The 23,993-nt window shown below is 37.3% G+C and overlaps 1 protein-coding gene across 6 annotated transcripts in view; it reads left to right on the forward strand.

Moving 5' to 3' along the window:
• dgkza (diacylglycerol kinase, zeta a) overlaps positions 1-23,993 on the forward strand; it is a 226,338-nt gene that overhangs the window by 102,891 nt on the left and 99,454 nt on the right. For all 6 annotated transcript variants that reach the window (XM_039754799.1, XM_039754753.1, XM_039754788.1 and 3 more), the window contains 6 exons: positions 9,450-9,545; positions 14,963-15,045; positions 15,195-15,255; positions 15,589-15,702; positions 16,137-16,277; positions 16,807-16,885. In XM_039754799.1, coding sequence (XP_039610733.1) covers positions 9,450-9,545; positions 14,963-15,045; positions 15,195-15,255; positions 15,589-15,702; positions 16,137-16,277; positions 16,807-16,885 — 574 coding nt within the window. The remainder of the gene's footprint in view (positions 1-9,449; positions 9,546-14,962; positions 15,046-15,194; positions 15,256-15,588; positions 15,703-16,136; positions 16,278-16,806; positions 16,886-23,993) is intronic.

Raw genomic sequence — 23,993 nt, forward strand, 5'->3', positions numbered from 1 at the left:
AATTCAAAGACACCCTGAAAATCAAAATGAAAAAATGATACGGCAGGCTAGTCCATTTTGCCGAAATTTGGTTGCAGCAACTCAAAATCATACTCAGTAGTTTGTATGGCCCCCATGTGCTTGTATGCATGCCTGACAACGTTGCTGCATGTTCTTAATGAGACGTTGGATTGTGTCCTGGGGGATCTCCTACCAGATCTGGTCCAGGGCATCACTGAGCTCCTAGACAGTCTGAGGTGCAATCTGGCGGAGTTGGTTGGACCGAAACATAATGTCCCAGAAGTGTTGTATTGGATATAGATCATGCGAGTGTGGGGGTGAGTCAATGGTATCAATTCTTCCATCCTCCAGGAACAACCTGCATGCTCTCCCCATATGAGGCTGGACTATGTTGTGCACCAAGAGGAACCCAGGACCCACTGCAGCAGCATAGGGTCTGACAATGGGTCCAAGGATTTCGTCTCGATACCTAATGGCAGTCAAGGTGCTGATGTCTAGCCTATTGAGGTCTGTGCATCCCTCCGTGGATATGCCTCCCCAGACCATCACTGACCCACCACCAAACCGGTCATGCTGAATGATGTTACAGGCAGCATAACATTCTCCACTGCTTCTCCAGACCCTTTCACGTCTGTCACATGTGCTCAAGGTGAACCTGTTCACATCTGTGGAAAACACAGGGCGCCAGTGGTGGACCTGCCAATCTGGTGTTCTATGGCAAATGCCAGTCAAGCTCCATGGTGCCGGGCTGTGAGCACATGGCCCACCAGAGGACATCGGGCTCTCAAGCCACCCTCATGAAGTCTGTTTCTGATTGTTTGGTCAGAGACATTCACACCAGTGGTCTGGTGGGGGGTCATTTTGTAGGGCTCTGACAGTGTTCATCCTATTCTTCCTTGCCCAAAGGAGTAGATACTGGTCCTGCTGATGGGTTAAGGACCTTCTATGGCCCTGTCCGGCTCTCCTAAAGTAACTGCCTGTCTCCTGGAATCTCCACCATGCCCTTGAGACTGTGCTGAGAGATACAGCAATCTTTTTGGCAATAGCACGTATTGATGTGCCATCCTGGAGAATTTGTACTACCTGTGCAACCTCTGTAAGGTCCAGGTACTGTATTGCCTCATGCTGCCAGTAGTGACACTGACCATAGCCAAATGCAAAACTAGTGAAAAAGCAGTCAGAAAAGATGAGGAGGGAAAATTGTCAGTGGCCTCCACCTGTTAAACCATTCCTGTTTTGGGAGTCATCTCATTGTTGCCCCTCTAGTGTACCTGTTGTTAATTTCATTATATATTAGGTAAATATATGTAAATTCTATTTATTTTACTACTGAGTTTTATTTTGTTTACAAAACGTGTACACTCAAATATAATAATAAATAAATATAACAATATAACAACAAAAAATTGGGAGTATGCTCTCCTCGACTTTCTCGTATACTGAGATAGAGAAAAAGGTCATTAGAACCACTTCCATTTGCGCAGTATTTCTCAAATATCATATGTCTTTGTTTCTCATCATGACTAATTTTTATTATCAATACACAATCATTTATCTCTCTTTATAATCAATCTTTATTTTAAAATTATATTTTCGCACTTAGGGAGGTTGAAAATGGTGATGGAATTTTTTCATGATTACATATGGATTACCTAGATCTTGGTCTCATCAGACCAGAGAATCTTATTTCTCACCATCTCAAGAGTCCTTCAGATGTCTTTTAGCAAACTCCAAGATAGAACTTTTTGGCCTTAATTCTAAGCGGTATGTGTGGAGACATCCAGGCACTGCTCATCACTTGTCCAATACAGTTCCCACAGTGAAGCATGGCGGTGGCAGCATCATGCTGTGGGGTGTTTTTCAGCTGCAGGGACAGGACGACTGGTTGCAATCGAGGGAAAGATGAATGTGGCCAAGTACAGGGATATCCTGGACAAAAACCTTCTCCAGAGTGCTAAGGACCTCAGACTGGGCCGAAGGTTTACCTTCCAACAAGACAATGACCCTAAGCAAAAATAACGAAGGAGTGGCTTCACAACAACTCTGTGACTGTTCTTGAATGGCCCAGCCAGAGTCCTGACTTAAACCCAATTGAGCATCTCTGGAGAGACCTAAAAATGGCTGTCCACCAACGTTTACCATCCAACCTGACAGAACTGGAGAGAATCTGCAAGGAGGAATGGCAGAGGATCCCCAAATCCAGGTGTGAAAAACTTGTTGCATCTTTCCCAAGAAGACTCCTGGCTGTATAAGCTCAAAGGGGTGCTTCTACTAAATACTGAGCAAAGGGTCTGAATACTTAGGACCATGTGATATTTCAGTTTTTCTTTTTTAATAAATCTGCAGCAATTTCAAAAATTCTTTTTTTTTGTCTGTCAATATGGGGTGCTGTGTGTACATTAATGAGGGAAAAAATTAATTTAAATGATTTTAGCAAATGGCTGCAATATAACAAAGAGTAAAAAATTGAAGGGGGTCTGAATACTTTCCGTACCCACTGTATATGTGTATATATATATATATATATATATATATATATATATATAGACACAAACAGACATCACATAGGATATGCAGGTTTGAATACTCAGACAGTTGGGAGTGTTTATGGTTTTACATCGTAATGTAGGACAAGCAGATTGCTTGTCCCTTACACACTTATGCAAACTTCCCCTCTGTTAGTGGGCATGGGGGAAAATAACAAACCCACTGCTAAATACTGGGGCAGATTGCACCTCATCTCATATAGTCTCTACTGCACGCACATTTGCAATTATTGCCAGCCATTTCCAACCATTCTTATTCACTCTGCAACATGCAGTATTTCTGCTTCTCCATTCAGCTGTGCCGTTAATGCCGTTATCTTACTTTTGCAGACTGCTACTCTCTGTCATCTTCTACCGCCTCATCAGTTGGACCTCTTGAACCTTGCGGAGCCATCTAATTAATTAACCTGTGCCAAAGGATGCCCAGTGTCTGACCAGAGCTACATAGAAAACTTTGGAATAGATGGGATGCTTGTAGAGAGTTCACTATCAACCAGGGAACTCCACTTGCAGTAATACAGCAGATACTTGACGCCACTTGATTTCTAAGTGCTTTATTCTGCTGGCTGCTGCAATAATATAGCAATATTAAATAGGCATAATATGTATAGTATTAAATAATTATTTTAAGAATTGCCATGGTTGTGAAGTGTATGTTGACCAGTTAAGTGATGAGGAAGAAATCCAGCCTAGGGGAATTTTTGTTTCTTATATTGTTTGGGTGTTTAACAGACAAATACACCGCTTGTAATGGCAGTGCACTCTGCTTACATAATAAAGGAAATAAATGTAAACAAAAAATAAATCTATAAATCCAAAATCTGCATCACCCAGGCGTTGAAATAAGGATAGAAAATAAGAGAAAAGAACACACTTGCTGAAAGGGAAACGGGACAAAACTAAGGGATGAAATTCTCAAGGATAACACAGAATATCTTTTTTTGTTGGTCTCTTGCTAAAAAGGTACATGGACAATGTAACAGTATTATTTTTACTGTTAAACCATTTGCTTTATGGCCAGTTTGTTCTGTTTTACTACAGTAAAAATCTCTTCTTAATGATACTGTTTCCAGATGAACTACCAGAGTACCATTGCTAGTCCAGCCTCAAATGTGTCTGCCTGAAACAAAGAACTTTGTTTATTCTAATGTCCTTAATTTTAGAACATAGTTCAGGACTGCCTAAAGATCACTGAAATATGCATTATCAGGATAGAACATACAGTCAGTATTTTGGGTGCTATTTCTTGATAATTCACTAAAGGTTGCAGTTTTTCAAGGAAATTATCATTTCCAACTAAACCTAGAAAGCCTTGCACTTGCTTTTTTGATTTGGTTTTGGGTCAAGATGCAATTGTTTTAACCCCCTGTATGTTTGAGAACTAATTGTACCTCCAGCCATGCACATACTTCAACAAAACAGTTTCTTTATTCTGAAAGAAGTCTGCCATGGCAGAGTGTAAAAAACAGTGCTGACCCACAACACCTTTACCAGAATGAGACTTTAAAGATGTTGGAGGGACATAACAGACACATTGCTCAAATAAGAGACAGTAGCATTTTAAGTGGGCTTTAGAGGTGATATTTTTTGTCTTTTCTATTCTTAAAACATTAGTATTTAAAAAAAAAAGTGCTATTTTTATCATTTGTTATTGCACAAGGTATGGGATGGCATTAGATCGTGAGACCTTGAGTTTGAGGACAGGTTTTTACAGACTCCAAAAAACTTCAGCAGTAGGGACCAGAAGTACAGGGTTAAATCACAAACTTTAATTGTTTCTGACCTATTCTAGTGTAGCATTTTTCTTAAAGTTCTGTTTCACATTTTGCATGCTTACCTTTTTATAGGAGTTCTTTCTATCTCACCAGTGTTCTCACAGGTTTGCATATACTAATGGAAATAGTTAAGTAAAACCTGGTTTGGCATTAACAATTTTCCAGTACAATTACCTAGTGTTTATCTTAATAATAGGCAACAAGTATATGGAACTATTCTCTTTTAATGCTTATTAAATGGCAAAAAACAAGTCTTTCTTTAAATCTGTACTTACAGCTTAGCTTGGAAACATTTTTCTTAAGTGAAACTTAAGATTAATATTGCAATTGTATGACCATGCCTAAAGGAACTTTGTGGATCTAGATATGATAAAAGCTCCTATTTTTTAAATGTTTTGTAGCTAAAGTGCAAGGTTAAGAAACTGTACATTGATCCTTGTTCTCTTTGACTGGCAGTACCCAGTAACCATAAGTATTGTACTGGTGCTTTCATAAAGCTAGGCTTTGCTTGGCTAATGGGTTGATGTGTAGAGCGTAGGTTGTGTATTGATATAGCTGGGTTGCTTTTTTATGCTGTGTCTGATTTGTATGTTTGCTTGAGAGTTGGGAGTTACTTTGCAGATTTTTAATTAATAATGTAATTTGTTTTGCGGATTCCTTGGACTTGGTTGGCCAAGGTAGATCTTTTAACTTTCTTTTTTTCTGATTAAGCATTTCTAGACCAGCAAGGTACTGTATGTGTAAGTGGCATGTTTTGGTGCAATATGTGACATTCTGATAAAACTTTAAATTTAGAATAGAAAGAGACAGTTAATGTGCAATGTAGGAATAAAGAAAATTGAACATTTGGATCAAGGTTAAACCTCTCTCAATATTAGTTTCCAAAATTGTCTTATAGACAGCAACTCTGGTACCAAAAAGTTGATAGGCATTAGTGAAAAGACACAGCAGTCACCTTTAAACCTAGCAATAGAGAGAAGAAAGTTCTATTTATGAGACAGTCTGCTTATTAAGAGAAGTGGGATGCATGCTTATACTAGTGAATTATAGAGTCTATTACTGTATAAAAACAAGTGTACCCAGCACTGCTGGATGTTAAAAAAGTGTGGTCAAGAAATAAAAATATAGGCTCCAAACCTAAATGCTGTTGATTAAACCCAACTTGGGGGGCAACTTTGCATATCTTTGCCAAGTCCCAAAAAGGCTTCCTAGGCGCTGTTCCTTAACAAAGTGCAGGTGCGGTCACTAAAAGTTTACCGGTAATGTTCAAGGCAATGTTATAAAAATAGATTATTAACTGAATTATTCTGAATTATTCGACAACAAGATTTATTTATATAGCACATTTTCATACAAAAAGTAGCTCAAAGTGCTTTACATACTGAAGAAAAGCAAAATAAAAGACAAAATAAGAAATTTAACTAAGACAACATTAGTTAACATAGAAAAGGAGTAAGGTCCGATGGCCAGGGTGGACAGAAAGACAGAAAAAAAAACTCCAGACAGCTGGAAAAAAAAATAAAATCTGCAGGGGTTCCAGGCCATGGGACTGCCCAGTCCCCTCTGGGCATTCTACCTAAATGAAATAGTCCTTTTTGTAGTTAGGGTTCTCACGGAGTCACTTGATGTTGATGGTCATACAAACTTCTGGCTTTTAATCTATCCATCATTGTTGGAACATCACGGTGCTTTGAGTAGATGCGCCACCACCAAAAGGATACTGGAAAAGGAAACAGAAGAGAGAGTAGGGGTTAGTACAGATTTCAGAGCCACCATGAATAGTTATTATAATGAGTTGGAGATGTATAGAGTATCAGGATTTTGATTACAGTGAAATTATGAGATAGCCATGTTAAAATAATGTGTTTTCAGCAGTTTTTTTAAAGTGCTCCACCGTATCAGCCCGGCGAATTCCTATTGGCAGGCTATTCCAGATTTTAGGTACATAACAGCAGAAGGCCGCCTCACCACTTTTATTTTGTTCTTGGAATTCTAAGGGGATACTCATGTGAGGATCTGAGGTTGGAATATAAGGTGTCAGACATTCCGATATATAAGATGGGGTGAGATTATTTAAGGCTTTATAAACCATAAGCAGAATTTTAAAGTCAATCCTGAATGACACAGGTAACCAGTGTAGCAACATCAAAACTGGAGAAATGTGCTCGGATTTTCTTTTCCTAGTTAGGATTCTAGCAGCTGCATTCTGCACTAGTTGCAAACTATTTGTCTTTTTTGGGTAGTCCTGATAGAAGTGCGTTACAATAATCTAGTCGACTGAAAACAAATGCGTGAACTAATTTCTTAGCATCTTTCAGTGATATAAGAGGTCTAACTTTAGCTATGTTTCTTAAGTGAAAAAATGCTGTCCTAGTGATATGATTAATATGCGATTTAAAATTAAGATTACAGTCAACAATTACCCCTAAGCTTTTTACCTTCCATCTTGACTTTTAATCCTAATGTATCCAGTTTATTTCTAATAGCCTCATTGTATCCATTATTGCCAATCACTGAGATTTCAGTTTTCTCTTTATGTAACTTGAGAAAGTTACTATTCATCCATTCTGAGATACAAGTCAGACATTGTGTTAGTGAATCAAGAGAATCGGGGTCATCAGGTGCTATTGATAAATACAGCTGTGTGTCATCAGCAAAGCTGTGGTAGCTCACGTTGTGCCCTGAGATAATCTGACCTAACGGACAGGGCCGTTTGAAGGAATTTGGGGGCCCCAAGCAAAATGGACATAGAGGCCCCCTGCACGCACGCATGCACGCAAAGGAACCACAGCATAGCCATACAGTTTAAATTCACTCACACTTTATATAAATAAAAAAGGTTTACAGTGCAAATACTGCTGTTGCATATACTGTGCATAAATAAAAAAATGTTTAGAGTGCAAATACTGCTGTTGCATATAAAGTGCATAAATTTTGAACATTTTCAACAATTGAACATTTGCAAAAAACACCACTGTACCATAAAATCAAATATACATTAAAAAAGTGCACAATAACTAAATCCAACATACTTAAAATCACACACACACACACATACATACTCACATTAACATTTTTCTGTTCTCTCAAACATGTGCAAATTATCTAAAACTGCTGTTTGCGAGCCTTGTTTTCTGCAAAGGCAATCACAATGTCCTCCATGTCCAAAGACTGGCGAACATCCCGCTCAATTGACATAAGTGCCAGTCCTGTGAGCCTTTCTTGGCCCACCGTGGACCTCATGTAATTTTTTATCAGCTTCAAAGCTCCTCTCACCAGAGGCCAATTATTCTTATTTCTTTTTATTATTTTAATTTCTTCTATGTAAAGCACTTTGAATTGCCATTGTGTATGAAATGTGCTATATAAATAAACTTTTTACTGTTAACAAACAATGAAATTATAATTAAATGTTTACTAATTATTAGTAGTGCTGTGAGTCGACTACCAATGCTTAAAAACACCCCAAGCTAATGTTTGATGCACAGAATTTATTGTGTGGTTTTCTTAAATAGATTATCACAGTGGAGTAGTTAGTATAGCATGCTATGCCACTTTCATCAAAACCTATTACAAAGCTATAGCAATGTCATGTTATTTATGTATGATACATACTGTAAACATATTTCTGCTAGCCTACCTGCTGCAAAATTGCACCATTTGTACAAGACAAGTAGAGCTATTTTATGTGTGTAATTTATCACTTACCACTGTCTTGTTTTTTCTTATCCTCCTCTTCCTTTCTCTTCTTTCTTTTTTGGCTTCCTGAAGCATAATTCCGCTTCATGACTGCCGAGGAAGTTTTGTATTTTGCCGGCAGCAGAGATCGCGTGGTTGGCTGGCTGCTGTCAGCGAGGGGGGCCCCCTTGAGGGGGATCCCGATAACAGTGTCATTGCACTTTACTGCATTCACTATCAATGGGGCGCTCATACAGTTTGTCGCTGCATTTTATTCTTAACCAGCTCGGGGCCCCAAGCAATTGCTTGGTTTGCCTGCCTTGTCGCGACGGGCCTGCTAACGGAAGCATGTAGATTGAGAATAACAGCGGACCCAGGAATAGAGCCTTGTGGAACACTATATTGGATATCATGTGTCTTTCAGTTGTAATTAACACAACTAATAAAGAATTTTCTCCCTGCCAGGTAGGATTCAAACCAATTTAAGACACTGCCAGAGAGGCCCACCCATTGACTAAGGCGATTTCTAAGAATATTATGATCAATGGTGTCAAATGCGGCACTCAGATCTAAGAGGATGAGAACAGATAAATGGCCTCTGTCTGCATTTACCTGCAAATCATTTACTTCTTTAACAAGTGCAGTTTCCGTGATGTGATTTGTTCTAAAACCCGATTGAAACTTATCAAGAATAGCATGTTTATTGAGGTGGTCATTTAACTGCATAATGACTGCCTTCTCCAGAATTTTTCTTAAGAAAGGCAGGTTAGATGGGTCTAAAATTTTTAAGAGCCGAGGGGTCAACGTTATGTTTCTTAAGTAGGGGTTTAACTACAGCAGTCTTAAGACAGTCTGGGAAGACCCCCGTATCTAATGACGAATTTACTATGTCAAGAACATTATCAATTAGCACGCCCGATACTTCTTTGAAATAATTTGTTGGTATTGGGTCAAGGACGCAGGTGCAGGGTTTTAATTGAGATATTATTTTTTGTAAATCAGGTAAATCTAGTCCTAGTGAAAGAGTTTAATTTGTTTATGATGGAATGCTGGGGTTTAGGAGGATCCTTAGTGTTGGGGAGATATACTATGTTATTTCTGATATCATTCATTTTTTGGTTGAAAAATACAGCAAAGCCTCACAGGTTTTACTGGAAGTACTTAGGAGGCATTCCTTTGAGTTACCTGGGTTTAGCAGATGATCAATCGTCGAGAATAAGACTCTGAGATTACTAGTATTGTTATTTATAATCATTGTTTAATGAACTCAGAATGTTTTCAGAATTAATACTGACCTGAAAATGTGGGTTATAGTGTGCACAGAGAAATTAAAAGATGACTGCGAAGTCTTAACTTCATATTATTTTGGAGGAATTTGGGACCATTGTCAAGAATACTGCACTAAATGCCTGTAGTAATTGCAACATTTTTTGCTGTACTGCTGTTACAGGAGGGCCGATGGAAGCCTTTCATTGTGAAACCAATCCCATCCCCACTCATGAAGCCATTGTTGGTCTTTGTGAATCCTAAGAGTGGAGGTAATCAGGTAGGTGTTTTCAGAATGACTAGAACTTAGAGGTTTCTGACTAAAAGGTTTTGGTTACAAAGGTCTCAGTTTACATAAATTTCACAGATACAAGCAAGCACATAAAACTCCATAATTCTTATTTTCAACTAACTTTAATATAGAAACTTCACATTTTTTTCACTTATGATTAAAACAGACTAGTTTTGACATGTATAAATGTGTCATATATGTTGAGTCATAGTAGAGTACATATTTTGTCACCATTTTAAATCATTTTGTGCTTTTTTTTTTTTTTTATACATATGACTGAATTTAACTAGTGGTGCAGGCAACACAAAAGAGTGCAGTCACAGGTAGACAGCTAGATTATCTGCTGATGTTTACCTGAGAGGTGTAACCTGCTGTTTGTAATTATTCTAAATGGTTGGTGAGTTATTTTGCTAATACACTTGTGCCCATGTTAGTAGAGAAAGGGGTCTACATGATCCATCAAATTTATTTTTGAATTTCATATTTACCGAAGACTTTAGAAGTATTTTGGTGGTGCTTTTTTTTTTTTTGTTTTTTTTTTTTAAATCATTAGCTTTAGTGATGATAGTTTTGATTAACTTTGTTTTTATTAACCAAGTTCCTTTGATATCTTTTTGGAGAGGTTGTCCACCCTGCCTAGATGTTATTGTGCCAACAGTTTCAGGTTTTATCAGTAGCTGATTGATACTGTTCCCCTTAGATTTTGCCATAGGAGGTGTACCAGGCATGGCCCTGTCAGTTAAATTCACTACACAAGCCATTAGTTCAACTGAAAAGTTTAACAAAACCTGTCAGCTTTTCTTTTCGATCCTTAGCTTGGACAATCATGAAAGTGTTCTACTTATTCTGCTCTGCCATGTCCTGTGATATATCTTTAATTTAATTTGAACATGTCAGTTTTAATAGGATACATACATTACTTGTAATGAGGTTATTCACAAAAAATTGAATTTACAGTGAAAAAAATTACACAAAACTATGCTGTTTCCAATCAGTGAAATTCACTTCAACAGAGAAAGAAAGGTCTTTAGCTCCTATTTGTGAGTATTTTCTTGTGCTAATTCCCAAAGTATATCCCTGCTATTTAGTTTTTAAATAAAGTTCTTTAGTGGGGAAAAAAAAGTCTTTTGCTGTAATGTATAGACATTTTGTTGAGCCATGAGACGTGTGCTACTGTATGGTATTTGTGGTGGTACAATGCCTCCTTCCCACACTATGATTTCAGTTTTGGTGACAGAAATTCTAAAGATGGATCTGTGACAATGACGATACCCAGTAAATTTCTTCATGGTATTTGGAGCAGGCAGAAACCCAGCCTCATCTGCAGAGATACTGTGAAAATAACAAACATGCAACACCTATGACCCCACAATCTACTCTTATCTGATGCTGTCCACTGTCACTTGTCTTCTTGTAACTTCTTGAGCATTCTACAGATTCTCAGCCTTGTTTGTATATTAGGGGCTTTGACTACTCCCTTTTGGCCCCTAGTTTGTCTTTGTTCAGACAAACTTCAGTCTTAGGTGCCTTCCACCCCTTCTGGTGGAGGGATGGGGAAATAACAGTTTTAATTTAAGTCTTTAAAATATTTTTTTTTCAAAGTTGCTACACTTTGCTGTTCTTAGCACCATTCACATTCGAAGCGGGACTTGGATCAGTGCTGTGTTTTGCCTAGAAAAATTTGATTAATGGGTGGTATTAGTTGGTGATGGTGGGTGGAATCCCTCTTAGAGAAGTGGTAACGATAATTAAATAAAGAATAATAGAAAGCACTTAATTTTACAATAAGCAGGAAAATATACAAATTTGTATTAAATTTCAATAAATTATATCCACAAAAAAGACATACAGTACAAACAAATTTTAAAATTGACTCCTGCACAGAGGAGAATATGCTGTCAACTCATTGGCTTATGCAAGTTGGCTTCATGTGAACCATTTAGAAAAGACAGCCATTTTTATATATGCACCCCTCATTTTCAGGGGCACAAAAGTATTTGGACAAACTAACAATCATGTGAATATAACAATCATTTTCAATTCTTGGATGAAAATTCTTTACAGTCAATGACTGCCTGAATTCTGGAACCCATGGCCTTCTCCAAGTACTGGAATTCCACACTACTACTGCTTTTCCAGGCTTTTACTGTGGCTGTCTTCAGGTGCTGCTTGTTCGTTGGACTTTCTGCCTTTGGTTTTGCCTCCAGCAAGTGAAATGCATGTCCAATTGGGTTGAGGTCAGTTGTTGAAATTGAAGAATATTATACTTCTTTGCCTTAAATTGGCATTTGGTTTGCACAGTATGTTCTGTGAAGTATTGCCGTGTCAGTTTGCAGCATTTGCCTGAATTTGAGCAGAAATCACTTCAGAAATCATCCTGCAATTTTTGTATGTAGTCATATTATCAATAAACACCAGTGACCCAATTCCATTGGCAGTCATGCATGCGTATACCATACTACTGCCGTCACCATGTTTCACAGATGATGTGGTATGCTACAGGTGATGAGCCAATCCTTCTCTTTTCTATATTCTTCTCCATCCATTATTCTGGTATACGTTGATCTTAATTTCATTTGTCCAAAGAAAACTGTTCCAAAACTGGACTGTTTTTTTTAAATATTTTATGGCAAAGTCTAATCTGTCCTTCCTATGCTTAAGGATTACCAAAGGCTTGCACCTTGTGGTAAACCTTCTATATTTACTTTCATGAAGTATTCACTTGATTGTAGACTTTGGCAATTATAGGGCAACCTCTCAGGAAGTGTTCTTGGTTTGGCTAAATGTTGTGAATTGTTTTTTCTTCACCAAGAAAAGAATTCTCTGATCATCTAGCATAGTTGTCATCCATGGTTCTCCAGGCCTTCTGATGTTGAGGAGTTAGTTCACCAGTGTCTTTCATCTCTCTAAGAATGTACCAGATGGTTGATTTAACCACTCCTGGTGTTTCTGATACCTCTCGAATGGGTTTGTTTTGTTTTCTCTGCCTAATGCCTGTTTTTACTTGCATGGACAGCTCTTTGGACCTCATATTGTGAGTTCACAGTGACAACTTCCAAATGCAAATTCCACAGTCCTTCTGCCTGCTTAATAGTTAATGAAATAATGAGAGACCGGTTCACACCTAGCTATGAAACAGCTTGTCAGTCAATTGTACAAATACTTTTGAGCCCCTGAAAATGTGGGGACCATGGCTGTCATTCCTAAATGGCTCATACTATATTTCTGTTACATTCTTTGAATTAATGCTGAAAGCATTTAAGTGTTTCTTAATTTCAAATCCATTGTGGTGGCATATAGAGCCAAAATTATGAAAATTGTGTCACTGCCCAAATACATATGGACCTAAATGTATACTCCTGACAACTACAAGGATGTACACACAGCTAAGTTAAAAAAATCACATAGTCTGCATTATTAGTGCATAATAAAACACATACAGTGTCTACAAATAAGACTCATAGCGTGCTAATCACTAACTACAAACTCAAAAAATTCACCTGAATCCAGGAAGAAAATTTAACAAAGCACTCCTGCCATCTGCAGCCAAATTTGCACAAAATAATTAAAATTTGTTTTGTTCTTAACTTGGGGTACTAAGGTGATCTTTCTTTCAATTAGAGCTGTATTATACACTTGATATTAATTATCACAGATTGGAGAAATAACTTCTATCCAGTACCATTTTCTGCATTTATGATGTGTCTCAGGCAAACTAGATACTTGGAATAGCAGACTGTCGCTACTAACCCTCCTATTGGACATTAAGTGTATTGTAGAGGGAATGATGCATATTCATGGCATGAAATTCTAATATTCCTTGAGGGCAAAAGGGGAGGTCTCAATAGGCCAGTTTTGACTAGGGGTTATGGCTTAAGCAGCTCTGTTCTAGAAACATATCTCACCTGGTCTGAAAAAACTTGGGAATTTCTAATATTTACTTGGTGAATGTTGTGGAGGATAGAATGGTGTGATGTATTTAACTTTCTGAAATGCCAAATAAGTATTTGAAATATTAGGTTTTTAAGGAAGCTGTTTTATTAGAAGTTGATTTTTTATAATAATGACTATAGTGTATAATTCTTAGATAACTTTTAATTTTGTGTTGCAGCAACTGACTTTTGTGCTAAAATCTTGTTAGTATACTGTATGTATTATTATTAATTTAAAATCCTTGATGTAAGTGATGGTAGTTCAGTATTTTTTTAGAAAGGGTGGGCATTTCAATAAATTTCCATCTTTGTGATTTGTTTCGTTATAATAGGTAGAGCTAATCGTAAAATAGAAGAAAGATTTATGTATTTTTAATAATTATTAGAACAGAGTTGCGGTGTGGTCAGTATTTATAATGAGCAATCCATGGCTGGGTTTAGAACTCAATAAAAATTATTGACTAGTGTAGTTTGCCAGGAGAGACATTTTAAAGAGAAAAGGAACAATGTAAATAGTTGTGTTGCTTGTAGCATATAGTTTAATCAAAGCTAGATGGATTTATTGTAGTCTTAAAACCAGGTACAAGAATGTAAGGACCTTCTGGTTTAGGAAAAACCTGAGATTTTTCAGTGCAAACTTATATATATATATATATATATATATATATAATTTCCAATTAAATTAATCAATTATCTTTATACCATATACCTTCTTATTTTGAAGTTGTTTTTTATGTGCAAGTAGGTTTTTTGTAGCAAAACCCTATCATCTTTGAAATTATTAAGACAAGGTACTACTTCATCTTGCGTAAGCCATTTCACGTTCTGTTGATAAAGCAATATATTTGTGGTTTTACGCATCATACATTATACAGTATGCGTGTATTTTTAGGGAATAAACATATAAGTGTAATATAAGAGGAAATATAGGATTCACTTTTGATTAAGGCAGAGAGGGATAGGTCCAAGACAAAAAATAGTCAAGGATAAGATGACAAATTTCTATTGGAAACCCTCTGATGTCCAAGTCTTCCCAAATGAGGAAGAGGCAAAATCGGTCCATATTCTATAACATGCTGTAGAGCTACTTTTAATAAGTAAAAATTATCAAGAGGTCTGCCTATTAGAAAAAGCTTTTAGTCCCAATATATTTCTAACTTGTAACAGAAGATTTGAGATGATAGCCATAGTGTTAATAGTAATTTTTCCTTAATATCATATTTCTAAATATACACAGCACCTGGTCAAAGCTGATGGTGAGGATGTTTTAATAAATTCATTTTTTTTGTAAATACTCTGGAAATAATCACAATCTGTGCTATATAAATTAAAAGTTTGAATGAAGAGCATTTTCTTTGAACCTCTCCATCCCTTTTGTCTGAAATGTAGTTTTGCTTATACTTAGAAATACATTACTACTATTTTCATACTGTCAATAAGGCTATTTTTGATTACAGATGTCATTTCTTTTAGGGAGCAAAAATGATTCAGTCATTCATGTGGTATCTAAACCCTCGACAAGTTTTTGATCTTAGTCAAGGGGGACCTCGTGAGGGGTGAGTATGTTTTGGGAAAGATACACATAGAGAGTGTTTTCATTGCTTTTTATCTTCCTAATTTGTCTGGCGTTTTGAATACATAAATTCATCCTTATAGCTTCTTACTAAAATCCTTTCTTTTAATAAAGCTTTTTTGTATTTTAAAGGCTGGAGATGTTCCGTAAAGTTCATAACCTACGCATCCTGGCCTGCGGAGGAGATGGCACTGTAAGATACTTTTCATTGTGATGGTTAGAGCACTGTGATGCCACAGTGAAGCAACTTTAGATTAGAACGGGACAGCTTAAATCTTGTGTGTCATTTTTGCTTAAACTTTTCCATGTTTATGCAAAAGTTAAGTGCTTTAAACAGGACCTACAGTAGACTATACATAGTTTTTTTTTTTTTGTTTTTTAAGCTCTTTCCTCCATCCACAATTGTTAGTGAAGGCAACGTCTCTAAATATTTGCTTATTGAAGCAAACATGTTTTTTTTCTGCTTATTTGAAACTTGTATAACAGTAGTGCTTCTGGCTGTTGATTTTATTTTTATTTCCTGCAGGTGGGGTGGATTCTTTCTATTCTGGATCAGCTGCAGTTAAATCCTCAGCCTCCTGTGGCAGTGATTCCTCTTGGTACTGGGAATGATCTTGCTCGAACTCTAAACTGGGGTGGTGTAAGTAAACCTTATCAATACAAATATGAAAATGAGCGTATATTCCTAAAATGAGGGTAATAGACCTGTTATGCCCTTTGGATACCTTAATCATCTCATCTGCATTGTCATTCTTAGTCCTGCTAAATCAAATTCAACAATGGAAACAAGGCTGAAAATAGCCTCAGAGAGACTGCTAGTTCATTATAGGGCCTAGTCACACATACAAACACTAGGGCCAGTTTAGTCTAATCAGACCAATCAATTAACATTTGTGTTCTGTCGATACTTTCAGAATAGTTATTGTCTTAAAGCGATTTCTTTGTTAAATGAAAACAAATAAAATGTCAATAGCGTGGCCAGTAGTGTGTAAATCTCATATGTAATGATTTTTATATTTTTTTTAAATAAAGCTAATTACCGTAAGAAAGGGTCCAATTTTGTTTTCTTCACAGGGATACACTGATGAGCCAGTGTCCAAGATCCTTTCTCATGTGGAAGATGGGAATATAGTTCAGCTTGATCGTTGGAATCTCCATGTACATCCAAATTCTGAGGCAAGTCAAGAGGAAAAAGATGAAACAGCAGCAGACAAGGTTGGTAACAAGCCATGCTCAGAAGAATACATCACAGTAACACTGAAGGAAGTATTGCATACTGATAAATGGTAAATGTCAGTGGAAGAGTTGGTCTTACACTTTCAGTGCTGTGAACTTTAGTCCCAACTGTGGGCACCTACTTAAGACTGTAACGAGAAACAAAAATGTTTTAAAAATCAAACTTTACCTCATTAAATTCCTTTTTTTATTTTTTCATCAAATACTGCCTAGATAACCAAAAGCTTTTAACCTTTTAATTACATACCAGCTGTTATTAACAAGTGTATTAGGCTAAGCAAGAATATGTTACAAGATCACCAGACACATGTGTTGGGCTTTATTCTTGTCAAGTAAAACTGTAAAGCATTTTTAATGTGTTCTGTTGTGCATTTGGTAACATCTTTCGTGGAGTTTAAGATGAGTAGTAATGCTACAGTGTGATAAACAGTGTTATATATTCCTAAAATGATTCTAGTACTCTAAGAACATAGTCTTCCAGTACAGACTTTTCCCTCTGTCTTGGCAGCTACCATTGGACGTCTTTAATAACTACTTCAGCCTTGGCTTTGATGCCCATGTTACTTTGGGGTTTCACGAGTCAAGAGGTGAGCATCTAAGGCTTTTCATGATCCTTTTAATTCATCTGTGACCATAGCAGCACAAGCTAAGTCACTGAGTCTGTGTTTTTCTTTCTGCGCCATCTTGATGTGTTTTGTTCTTTCTAGCATTGGAAATTTATTAGGCTGAATTTTTTTCTTTGCTTGTCTTGGCTGCTTTATGCTTTTTGCGGCCATTTTTTTCTTTCTTTTAAATGCTTGCAATACGTAAGCACAGGTTTAAAAAAATATAAGAAAAACAAAAAGCTGAAAGTAGAAATTTGCAGGACATGATATTTCTTGTTAAATTTAGCCTATTGAACAGAAAAATTATTTATCAGAATAATCTTTTGTATTGTTGAGCCATATCAGGTTGCATCCATTGCATTGGTCATACACTGGCATTCTCCACTCAGTATGTTTTCTGCCTGCTTTTATTTTTCAAGTTCATAGCTACAGCAAACAGATAAGGGTCCTGCTTTTGTTCACAATAATATTTAGGATATCATTCATACTTTTTGTGTATTTTCCACAACTGCCTATTTTCAGATCTTTACACATTATTTTAGTTAAGTAGCAGTTTGAACATAGAAATATGATTATTGTTAGTTTACAATATTTTGAGTTTCCTTTACATTTTTAAGATTTGCCTGTTAGATAACTCTAAATTGTTCAAGCTATAAGTGGGTGGGCTGTATAATTTGCTAGGGTCCAATTCAGAATTAATTCCTAAGTTGCTCTCCATATTGCCAGGATAATTTCCCTTTTCCAATGACCATGACAGAGAAAAAACGTTAATTAGAAAATGGATGAATGGGTTTAGCACTAAATTCTCCTTATGAAAATGCAATTTTCTCATTGGATCCAGATGTGGTTACAGCTTTTGTGACAATAACTGCAAACATTTATTGTTGTATTTGGGTTTTTAGAGAAACACTACACACATCTATGTTACGCTTCCAATGTGAAAGGTGCTTTGAAGAACAAAGTGTAACCTGAAAAACAAATAATCTTATTTAGGTGGCAACTGAGAGGAAAAAAAAAGTTTTTAAAAAATTTACACTGAATTCACATTACTAAGTTGAACTGACTTAAATCTGCTTTTTGCCTTAATGTGACATAAATCTGATATTTTCAGGACCATAAGGACACAGAAATCTTATCTTTTCAAATCAGATTTCAGGCACTTTCATATGTGGTCCTAGATCACATACGTATATGATTTGTGGCCACGTGATAAGAATGAGAATGGTCAGATTAGAATTCTTGGAATTCATCAGCCAGCAGCATGGCAAACAACAATGGAGGTGAGCTACAGCTGTGACGACAGTCACGGTCCCATCATTGCTGGCTTGCTTCTCATATTGATACATCATTTGGAGCAGTAGTCCTTGCCAGCAAAAAAAGTTAGTCATCTGGCTTGTTTTCACCTAATCAACCTGATCACGCACAGCTGAGAAACTAACTGTCGTCCTTCAGAGCAAAATGCGAGGTATACACTAGCTACTAGTGCATCCATTTTTCTGGTTTTAATACCATGAGTCATGACTCAAACATAACACTTTTTTTTGTTGGTGTAGCAGATGACTCTTGCGCAAACATATCAATGCACGCATGCATGCCGTTTCCGAGGACAGACGCATAACAGTTAGATACAGGTCACTTGTACATATGAATATGAACCAACATGATAGGCAAATATGATCTGAGCAAAAAGTCGGAATTGCGCAATGAGTATTGTAATGTTAATGTAGCATTAAACACATTGTTCCATCTTTTTTTTTTCTGTTTACTTTGTTGGTAAGCATATCAGCCAGTTTGTGTTCATTTCATGTGTAAAGCCAAAGAATGTTACATTCAGATCATTGTTCTTACTTTAGGCCATTTAAAGACCCTAACCCTCTCCAAAGCCAAAGTCAATAATAAGCACACTGTCCTGTATGTTGCCTGTATTTAGGATCAATATGGAGGATGTAATGTTGCCAATTTGCACATACTAGGTTCTGCCAGTTGGGTGGTCCAAATGCAATTACGAGTTGTGACATTAAATCCCAAGTCAAGGAGTTTGGTGATTAGTCTTTTTGTTATGATGATCTGAAAATTGAAGGTGGCCCAGATTGTTTGGCATACTGAGAATAATGTGAAATTAATGAGTCCAGCACAGTTCTCCAAAAGAATTTATTTGCAATCAGAATGGCACTAGTCACTAACAATTAAGACAGTCCACTTTTGTTTTCTTTAGAACATTAATAATGTAATGCCTCTTAGGAGATTACTAAAATGCCCATATAAATGGCAGATAATTGGTAGCTAGAAGTTTTCAAAATATGATCTGTCACACTGTCTAGACTGGCTGGTTTATGGGAATATACATGTTTAAAAATCCTTCTTGCGTCATTCACAGAGATAGATAAAATTCTGTGGTATACTGGAAACTGAATGGCAATGAACTGTACTGTTGTGTTTAAAGCAGGTATAAAATACATTTAATTATAGATAAATGATTGCATTTTAGTTTATAGTATGTATAGTATGTATGCATCTGTATGTCCTACCATATCTTTGGTGCATTACAGGTGCTATGGTGCTCAGTTTCCAGTTTATCATGGCATTCACATTTCATTGCTGTCCTGACCTCATTCCTGCATTGTTTTTAAGTTTCAATATTGCCAACCTTGAATTAATTAGAGCAAGCCTTTTGTAGATTATGAACGTCAATGGTACTCCTAGTGCTGCAGTACTTGGTTCCCAGTTTATCCTGATATTCACTTTTATCTACCTTCATTGTTATCCTGATTTCTGTATTTTTTTGGTAATTTTTCTGTATTGAAAACCTTGAATTAGTTTCAACTTTCAGTAAATTATGAATGTCATTTGTAATCATGATTTTGTTTAGAAAATTTCCAGATTGTTTTTGTTGGGACAGTTGCCCACACATTTTTTCATAAATTTGCAATCTACATTTCTGTACTAATCAGAATATGATAGGGGATTTATTCTTACCAGGTCCATACACCCCTTAAGTACTTGTTCTTCATATTGATTCATTATATTGATTCATTATATTGATTTATCCCGGTACAAGACAAGTATTTTGATTGAGTGCAAATGGTGTGGTGTATTAAAAGGTTGGTTATTAAATCCAATGCTTGACATTATTAAAAAGTAGCAGACAGCAGATCCTGGAGTATGCAAAGGGTAGATAGAAGTACAAAAAAAAGAAAACCTGTTTATTGGTGGAAAGATATATCGATCAACACAAACAGTATTGTTTATTGTGGTTGTAACAAAGAGCTGGGGGTTATTTTTCGTACGTGGATTACTCGCTTAGCCGGATGTAATTGTTGACGATTTGGCATGACTCTGGATCTGTCGGTTTTTCAAAACTCTTGCTGGATGTGTTTTTATAGCAGTGCATCCAATACTTCAAATCTGCTCGGAGCAGGTTTGTTCCATGTAAACAAGGATTAACTCACACACTTAATCAGTGTCCATGCGTGGAATTCATTCAGTCATGGCTACACTGTTCATGAATGAGCGACCAATTGATATCGGTGCGCAAATTATAAGAAGAGAATTTCATATAGAGAGGGTTTTGCGCGATCAGCAAGATCCTTTATTGCTCCAGGAGGAAATTCTTTTCAAAAGATACCGCTTTAGCAAGGGATGGGGGGGGCCCTCACAACCGCACAGACAGTATGCATTGCTTTGATGTTTTTTGCAAGCAGCACTTTTTTTATATACTGTAGGCGATACGGAAAATCTATCTAAAAGTGCAGTTTGCCAGGCAATTCATAAAGTCTGTTTGGCTCTTAAATATTTCCTTCGGGTTTTCATAGTGTTTCCTGGACACCTGCGTGTGCAGACAATAAAAGTGGTGTTTCATGCCATTGCAGGTAGGTAATACACAGGCAAAAACACCCACAGTTCCATTAAGAATCTCACAATCAGCCTAACATTATCATTACCCAGGATTTCCAAATGTGATTGGGGCACATGGGACTGATCAGAGTGGAGTTTGATCAAACATTACTTGGAAAATTAACCTCGCCTCCTAATGAATAATCAGACACAATTTCTTCATCAAATATTTGACCTTTGACAAAATCTTGTTGGTCAGACACAGGTTCTAGGGATATGACATTCCCTGCATCTGACCCAACAAAAAAAAGAGGGCTATATGGAACATACCTATGGCACACATTGAGGACAAATATATGCAATGACCATCCTTCACCTGAAATGAAGTGACCACTGCATCCTGCCACTGGTTCTGAGGATGAGCTTCCTCAGAAACAGGGCGATGGACTTTTTGCTGGAGAGCCAACTCTAGGGGTTAGGTCTGGACCGCGTGGATCGCCACCTGTTTTTTGCTTGTCTACTTTCTTATTAGCTTTAAAATTAATGTTTTTTATATTATACTAGCAAAATACCAAGGCCAGAAGGAGAAGTAGTGTGTTAAAGAAGTTATGAAAAAGAAAAGGAAAACATTTTAAAAATAACGTAACATGATTGTCAATGTATTAGTTTTGTCACTGTTATGAGTGTTGCTGTCATCAAGGATTTGATTATCATTATTTGTTTCAATCAGGTTTGTATTTGGAGGATGTTTTGTGTTCAAGTTATATTCGATGTTTGTCAGCCGTTGTAAAGATAACAGGTTTCATTTATCGAAGTGTTCACTACCCAAGTCGGTACTCGTGAATCTAAGATGTTTAACAGGCATTCCCGGTATTAATTTTGTGGATTTACCTGCAAATATTTAGCGGTAGCGTGTCTATGAACTTAATTTAACCTTTCCCAGTCCTGCAAAGTCAGTTCATGTGAGCCGCTTGGAGAACATGCATCGAAGCTTCTCAGCTGTGCTTGTGCTATCTCGTGCGATCTCGCGATATCCACGGCTTTATTTAATGTTAGCTCAGACCCGGCACTTAAAAGTTGTATCTCGTGAATATCGTATTCGTCTTAGGCATGACAAACGCCAGCGGCAATGTGTCTATGAACCTAATGTAAAGTTAAGCTTTACACCCTGCCTTCCTATTCATTTGCATAAGCATAGTCCTTCACCAGCAATTTAAACTCCGTTACAGCAATTTTAACTCTGTTACAAAGTGATCAAAAGTCTCGTTTATACCCTGTGTCTTCTCATTAAACTTGTATCTCGCAAATATCGTATTCGTCATAGGCATGACAAACGCCAGCGGCAGCCTGTTTATAAACTTACACTCACCTAAAGGATTATTAGGAACACCTGTTCATTTTCTCATTAATGCAATTATCTAATCAACCAATCATATGGCAGTTGCTTCAATGCATTTAGAGGTGTGGTCCTGGTCAAGACAATCTCCTGAACTCCAAACTGAATGTCAGAATGGGAAAGAAAGGTGATTTAAGCAATTTTGAGCGTGGCATGGTTGTTGGTGCCAGACGGGCCATTCTGAGTATTTCACAATCTTCTCAGTTACTGGGATTTTCACGAACAACCATTTCTAGGGTTTACAAAGAATGGTGTGAAAAGGGAAAAACATCCAGTATGCGGCAGTCCTGTGGGTGAAAATGCCTTGTTGATGCTAGAGGTCAGAGGAGAATGGGCCGACTGATTCAAGCTGATAGAAGAGCAACTTGACTGAAATACCAACTCGTTACAACCGAGGTATGCAGGAAAGCATTTGTGAAGCCACAACACACACAACCTTGAGGCGGATGAGCTACAACAGCAGAAGACCCCACCGGGTACCACTCATCTCCACTACAAATAGGAAAAAGAGGCTACAATTTGCACGAGCTCACCAAAATTGGACAGTTGAAGACTGGAAAAATGTTGCCTGGTCTGATGAGTCTCGATTTCTGTTGAGACATTCAAATGGTAGAGTCAGAATTTGGCGTAAACAGAATGAGAACATGGATCCATCATGCCTTGTTACCACTGTGCAGGCTGGTGGTGGTGGTGGTGGTGTGGGGGATGTTTTCTTGGCACACTTTAGGCCCCTTAGTGCCAATTGGGCATAGTTTAAATGCCACGGGCTACCTGAGCATTGTTTCTGACCATGTCCATCCCTTCATGACCACCACGTACCCATCCTCTGATGGCTACTTCCAGCAGGATAATGCACCATGTCACAAAGCTCGAATCATTTCAAATTGGTTTCTTGAACATGACAATGAGTTCTCTGTACTAAAATGGCCCCCACAGTCACCAGATCTCAACCCAATAGAGCATCTTTGGGATGTAGTGGAACGGGAGCTTTGTGCCCTGGATGTGCACCCCACAAATCTCCATCAACTGCAAGATGCTATCCTATCAATATGGGCCAACATTTCTAAAGAATGCTTTCAGCACCTTGTTGAATCAATGCCACGTAGAATTAAGGCAGTTCTGAAGGCGAAAGGGGGTCAAACACTGTATTAGTATGGTGTTCCTAATAATCCTTTAGGTGAGTGTAATTTAAACTTTAGGTTTACACCGTGCTTTGTTTCTGAAGTAGCTGCACTTATGAATATGCTTGTATATGTCACTCGCTTCATATTCTTTTGCTGCCTTCTCAATTGTGTAATGCGTTTTTTGAACAGGTTTCATTCATTGAAGTGATCACTACTCAAATCGGTACTCGTGAATCTAAGATGTTTAACAGGCATTCCCGGTATTAAGTTGTTGATTTGCCTGGCAGCGTGTCTATGAACGTAATTTAAACTTAAGCTTTACACCTTGCTTTCCTATTGATATGTGTACAAAGGCTTGTTCAGTGTCAGAGGGTTTCTGCAGTAGCTGCACTTATGAATATGCTAATCACAGTCCTTCACACAGCGACCAAGCTGCAGGCTATGGCCGTATATGGGGACGAAAGTAGGTTCCAGTTATGACCGTTGCACGTAGAATTTCAAAATGAAACCTGCCTAACTTTTGTAAGTAAGCTGTAAGGAATGAGCCTGCCAAATTTCAGCCTTCCACGTACACGGGAAGTTGGAGAATTAGTGATGAGTCAGTCAGTCAGTCAGTCAGTGAGGGCTTTGCCTTTTATTAGTATAGATATGATTCTTTATGTCAACAATTCTTTAAATAGTTATAAACCAATATTTACCAGTTTGAAGTATATTTTTGTACTTCACTTTAACCTGT

The sequence above is a fragment of the Polypterus senegalus genome, chromosome 1, assembly GCF_016835505.1.
Source record: "Polypterus senegalus isolate Bchr_013 chromosome 1, ASM1683550v1, whole genome shotgun sequence".
Lineage (NCBI taxonomy): Eukaryota > Metazoa > Chordata > Cladistia > Polypteriformes > Polypteridae > Polypterus > Polypterus senegalus.